We start from the raw sequence: 5,891 nt of genomic DNA, 5'->3' as shown, positions 1-5,891 counted from the left end.
GCCGCATTCGCCTTCATGGAGTTCGGCTAGAACATTTGGGCCTCTTCTAGGCTTATGCATTTGAGGTAGGGGCCTGAGAACGACTTTCTGAGGAGTTGACCCTCATGTAGGGTGAATCTGGCGGCTTTTGCTTTCAATCGACGTGCTTCGTCTTGCCATCTGGAGCTCATCGTCTTCCATGGTACTCACTATCGGGGTCATCCAACAGTCGGCTTGCTCAATGCCCATGGCTTCATAGGAGACTTGTTGTGCGGTTCTTTCCAGTTGGCTGGCACTGTATGAATAGGAGGGATGGATGACTGAGGAACATGGGAGTGCTGAGCCAGGTTGGCGAGGGCGTCGCATGGTTGTTCTTAGCTCTGGGGATCTGTACTACGAGAACTCTTCGAATTCGGCTGCAACTCTTTGACCATGCTTAGATTGATGTCATTTTTGAGTAACGTGCTTGGTACGTACCTTGTAGTTGGTTGACCACGGTTGGGAGTCCGACTTCACTTCTAGTCTCTTGGCGCCAATTTCTCTGGCCAAGGTAAGTCCAGCTAGGAGGGCTTCGTATTCGACCTCGTTATTCGTGCACTTGAACCCACAGCGGACTGCTCGCTGGATGATTCTCCCTCTGGTGCGATTAGTACTATTCCGAGTCCGCTTCCATTGACATTCCTCGATCTATCTCCCAGGAAAGTCCACTTTGAAGGTGGTGCGCCGTTCATGCATAGTAATTCTTTTGTCGCCTGGGGTGTTTTCGCTTGGTGTGAAGTCGCAATGAAATCTGCTAGTGCCTGGGACTTGACGGCGGTGCTGGTTGGTATGATACGTCGTACTCGCTAAGTTCTACTGTCCATTGCATGAGTCGGCCTGATAGCTCGGTTTGTGCAATATTTTCTTGAGCGGGAATAGGTGATCACAACTATAGAGGGCACTGGAAATACGGTCTGAGCTTCCTGATGCATGAATGAGGGCAAGGGCAAGCTTTCCAGTTGGCTGTATCGAGTTTCTTGCGTCGAGGGCGACTTGCTAATGTAGTAGACCGGTGACTGCTTTGTTTCTTCTTCTCGAACTAGCACTGCTGATATGGCGGTCTCTGAGACCGCTAGGTAAGTGTAGAGCTTCTCCCCGTCCATGGGTTTGGACAGCAGCGGGGGGTAGTCAAATACCTTTTTAGCTGTCGTAGGGCTTCTTCGCATGAGGGGGTCCAATCGAACTTGTTGGATTTTTTGAGGGCGTGGAAGAAGAGGTGGCACTTGTCAGCGGATCTGAGATGAAGCGGCTCAGGGCGGCCACTCGTCCTACAAGACGCTGACATCTCTGATGCAAGTTGGGGATGGTATGCTGAGGACCGCTCTGATCTGGTCGGGGTTTGCTTCTATTCCTCGCTGAGTAACCATATAGCCTAAGAATTTACCTGATGAGACCCGAATGAGCACTTTTCTGGGTTCAGTTTCATGTTGTACTTCCGGGAATGGCGAATGCCTGGCTAAGGTGGTCGAGGTGTTGTTCGGCAATCAGGGATTTACAAGGATGTCGCCGTGTAAACTTCCATGGTCTTCCCTAAGTGGTCGAGAACATTTTTGTTGACCAGCTTGGTAGGTGGCTCCGGCGTTTTTCAGTCCAAACGGCATTACTTTATACAATAGGTTCCCCTCTCTGTGATGAAAGCTGTCTTCTCTTGGTCGTCCCATGCATCAGAATCTGATTGTATCCCGAGAAGGCGTCCATGAAACTGAGGAGTTCGTGCCCCACGGTCGCGTCTACCATCATGTCGATATGTGGGAGGGAAAGAATCCTTGGGGCAGGCTTGTTTAAGTCAGTGAAGTCGATGCAGACTCTCCACTTCCCGTTCTTTTTCTTTACAACTACAACGTTTACCAGCCATCGGGGTAGTGGACCTCTCTGATCATGCCGTTGTTTAGGAGCTTCTCAATTCTCTTCATTGATGATCTGGTTTCGCTCAGGTGCGAATTTCCTCCTCTTCTGCTTGACTGGCGGGTGGTCTGGTGCCTTGAGCTGATGACCATTACGTCGGGATTGATTCCGGTCATGTCAGCATGGGACCCAGACGAAACAGTCTTCGTTCTGTTTTAGAAATTCTATCACTTCTCTCTTGTCTTGGGTCGAGGCGGGAGCCTATGTGTGTCTTTCTCTCCGTCATTCGGATGTATTTGCACTTCATCCAACTCCTCAATGGTCAGTTGGTCAGGCTCTGTCAGGGATTGGACGAGACTGTAATTGCTATGAAGAGTTTCCCTTGCCTTTGAAGGCTTTGTTGTATCAGTCCCTGGAAGCTTTAGGGTCGCCCTTGATCTCCCGTACTCCCCACTTGGTCGGAAACCTGATTGTCTGAAGGAAAATAGATGGGACTGCCCGCATGTCGTGGATCCAGGGGCGGCCCAAAATGGCGTTGTAGGGGAATGGGCAGTCGATCACCAGGAAGACTATCTGTTTGTTTACTCTGCCGGCATAGATAGGAAGGGTGATCTCCTCGATAGTGTATTTCTGCTCCGAGCTGAATCCTACTAGCAGTGTCGGTTGCCTGTTGATATTTGCTTCTTCCAGCCCTATTGCACCGCTTCGAGGAATAGGATATTCGCTGACGAACCCCCATCTACGAACACCCTTTTCACTAGGATGTTGGCTATTTGCAGGGAGAGGACTAAAGCGTCGTGGTGAGGAGCGGCTAGGGTGATCGGTTCGTCATCCTCAAATTGAATTACCTGATGGGAGTATGTCCTTGAGACCGGGTGGACGGATTGGACTTCATGATGGTTAGTTCTAGCATGCTGTTTCGCTGATGAGTAGCTTACCCCACTGATTTCTGATCCTCCGGAGATTAGCAAGCAGAAACCCTTTGGTGTGGGTTCTCGCTGAGAGGGCAACTGTTGTTTGGAGCTTTTCTGGCTAATGGTGTTCTTTCTCTTGTCAGTGAGTAGATCACGGAGATGTCCTCTCTTCAGAAGTGCGGCAACCTCGAGGCGCAAGGTGATGCAGTCTGCGGTGTTATGCCCGTGATCGTTGTGGAACTCGCACCACTTGGTTGTGTCTCTCCTGGCCTCGGGATTGAGCTTACTAGGCCATTTGACAGCGGATCCCATTCCTTTCATTATCGCTATGACCTGGGTTGGTTCGATGCTGAGACTGTATTCTAGTATTTTGAACTGGTTCGATCCCAAATGCCTGTTATCACTTCTCAAGGGTCGGCGGTCATATGGTCTCCTGGCTCTGCCCAGATTCCGTGCGGGGGGTTGGTAGCGGTGTTCTACCGGTCTAGGCTCTGGCTTCCTGTCATTCCGCCTTGGTTCGTATCTGGAATGGGCGGCTCGGTTCATCTCATCTTCCTCCCACCTTATCTGGATAACGGCTCGGGCCAGAGCGTCTTCCATGGTGGTGCAGCCCAGCTTTGTAAGCTCTTTGTATAGTTCTCCATCTGGGAGGAGGCCTTTTCTGAAAGCGTCCACAGCAGTCTCGGGGTTACAGGAAGGAATAGAGATCTTCTCTTTGTTGAATCTGCTAACATACTCTCTTAATGGTTCCCCCTTTCGTTGGTATACTCGGTACAAGTCGGCCGACAACTTCTCTAGCTTCTTGCTGCTGGCGAACTGTTCCACAAAGGTGTCAGTAAGCTGAGCGAATGAATCGATGGATCCGTTCGGGAGGTTCGTGTACCATTGGAGTGTTGGGCTGGACAAACTAGAACCGAAACTTTTGCACATGCAGGCTTCTCTAAGCGGTCGGGGTATGAAAACAGTGAACATCCGCTGTTTGTACGAGGCTATGTGGTCGTCCGGGTCAGTGGTACCGTCATATGGTTTCATGTTGGGAATAGTGAATTTCTGGGGCATGTCAGCCAGGGCGATCTCGTCTGCAAAAGGTGAATCGGCGTAACAATTCGGTCTGCTCTTCTTGGTTGGGATTGGCATTCCTGGGATACGCCTTATTACCACCTCAACGTCGGCCAGTCTCTTGGCCGGTAACTGTTCCACAGGGGAAAGGGATACTATCGGGTCATCCCGTCTTACCGGGTCTGGTACGTCTCGTGGGGTCATCCCTCGGGGGGTAGACTGATAGATAAGTCAATCGTGCGCTCCTTGGTAGCATGTGTCTTCGTTCATCCCTTCTGGTTGGATGACTCCCATTGTCACTGTTCTGTTGTTCTTCCCTACATGAACGGTCAGGGGAGTTGTCTGGTAGTCGTTCGGTCTTTCGGGATGGACGGGCTCAAGAGTTGGAGTTGGTTTGGTTTGGCCGTTCACCCCGCGAGGGTGAGCCAGGCAGGAGGGGGTTTGTGTTTGGGTTGACTGGAGGGGAAGTGGTATGGTGGAGATGGGTTGATCCTTCGGGTTCTCTATTGTTGGATCGTTTTGATCATGAGGCTGGGATGGGTCGACTGGACCGCGCCCTATTGTACCTTTATCTCCGTTAGTCAGAACTGAGTAGTCGAGCGCCAATGCGTTAAGCGGTCGCGGCCCTTTACTAGCATCCGAGGGTTGATGCTCTGGTGTGGAGAGGGGTTGCATGGATGGGATAATGGTGCGGAAACGATTGGGAGGTGCTTGGTCGGGCAGAAACTCGAGTTCATAGAATCGACTTACTTTCTCTTTTAGCGACTGGTTCTCGAGCCTGATGGATGTGTTTTCGGCTTCCAGTGCGGCCACCTTGTCTAAGTTTTGTTGCATGAGAGCGGTCAAAGCCTCCAGTCTGGTCTCGAGGCCTGAGTTAACGTCGTCTGGATTGTCAGCCATGGAATATTCCTCCACATAGCAAGGTTCGTCACGTCGAATGATTGCTAGAGGCCCCACGGTGGGTGCCAAACTGTAGACGTAAAAATCTACCTGTACGGAAAGAGGGGTCTAATCCCGTGAGGTTGAGGCCACTAGCGATCTGCTGTACCTGCACACGTAGAGAAACACGCGTGAAGCGAATGGGAAACACCAGGATGGTGTTTGCCGTAGGCACTCCGACGCTCAAGTCAGTAAGGCTGAGAGGCTAATATAGTGAGGCTAGGGAATGAGAGATTACCGGAAGTCTAGTCGGGGACTGTGACTACGGCGAATAAGCGAGACTCTCAAGTAAAGAGCCTTGGGTGTGAAGGTGTAATGTCGATGTCCTTTGTGAGAGGATTGGCCTCTGCTTATATAGTGGTCGTCTGGTCTTCCAATCCTGGTGGGAGCAGGAGTCCTAGTGTGACTGTGAAGCCAACCCTAGAAGAATCAGGGTAGTACTCAGCCGTCCTTATCAGTGTCTAAATAGGAAGTTAATTCCATTTAGGAGAATGACCCTCAAGTGGGAAAGTCGCCAGGAAAGAGGAAGACGACCTTGAATAGGGATTTGATCAAGAATGGGAAAATGTTGAAGGGGCTATGGGCTCTGGGCTCACTCATAGGCCTAGATATTAGACAGGGCTTAAGAGGCTCGCGCCCATGTAGTTCGGGCTGGTTATACTTCGTATCAGATAGGGCTAATCCGAATTGGGCCTCTGCAAGATTGGGCCTGGTCATTCTTCACAAGTGATCTTATTTCCCTACTTGGGCCGAAGACGATTTTTGGCCCTAACAATAATATATTTGATATAAATTATTCTAATACAATTTATAATTATAAGAATAATTTATGAAGAAATAAAATATTCTCAGTTTTATCATTATACATGCAACAACAATTTAAAAATATAATTTACTAAACACATAATCATAGGTTTTTTTTTATAAAAGCCATATATATCATACACGTTCTAACTTCTTTAGGAAATTGATTATTTTCAAAGTTGATTGAACATTGATTAAGTTTAAAGTTACAACAATACCAAACAAATCTTATTTTTTCATTAACACTAACTAAATTTAATGTGTTGATGATTAATATATTTCTTATTCAAGTTTATTTTAATTAACTATTTA

General features: G+C 48.9%; 1 protein-coding gene across 1 annotated transcript; it reads right to left on the bottom strand.

Annotated features, from left to right (window-relative positions):
* Positions 1 to 2,555: 2,555 nt before the first annotated feature.
* On the bottom strand, positions 2,556 to 4,040 carry LOC116131644. Its single transcript, XM_031417308.1, has one exon. It carries the CDS (start codon positions 4,038 to 4,040, stop codon positions 2,556 to 2,558), a length of 1,485 nt encoding a protein of 494 aa, XP_031273168.1.
* Positions 4,041 to 5,891: the final 1,851 nt, after the last annotated feature.

This window comes from Pistacia vera, unplaced genomic scaffold (genome assembly GCF_008641045.1).
Source record: "Pistacia vera cultivar Batoury unplaced genomic scaffold, PisVer_v2 Contig235, whole genome shotgun sequence".
Classification (NCBI taxonomy): domain Eukaryota; kingdom Viridiplantae; phylum Streptophyta; class Magnoliopsida; order Sapindales; family Anacardiaceae; genus Pistacia; species Pistacia vera.
This window is presented reverse-complemented; position numbering and strand designations above follow the sequence as displayed.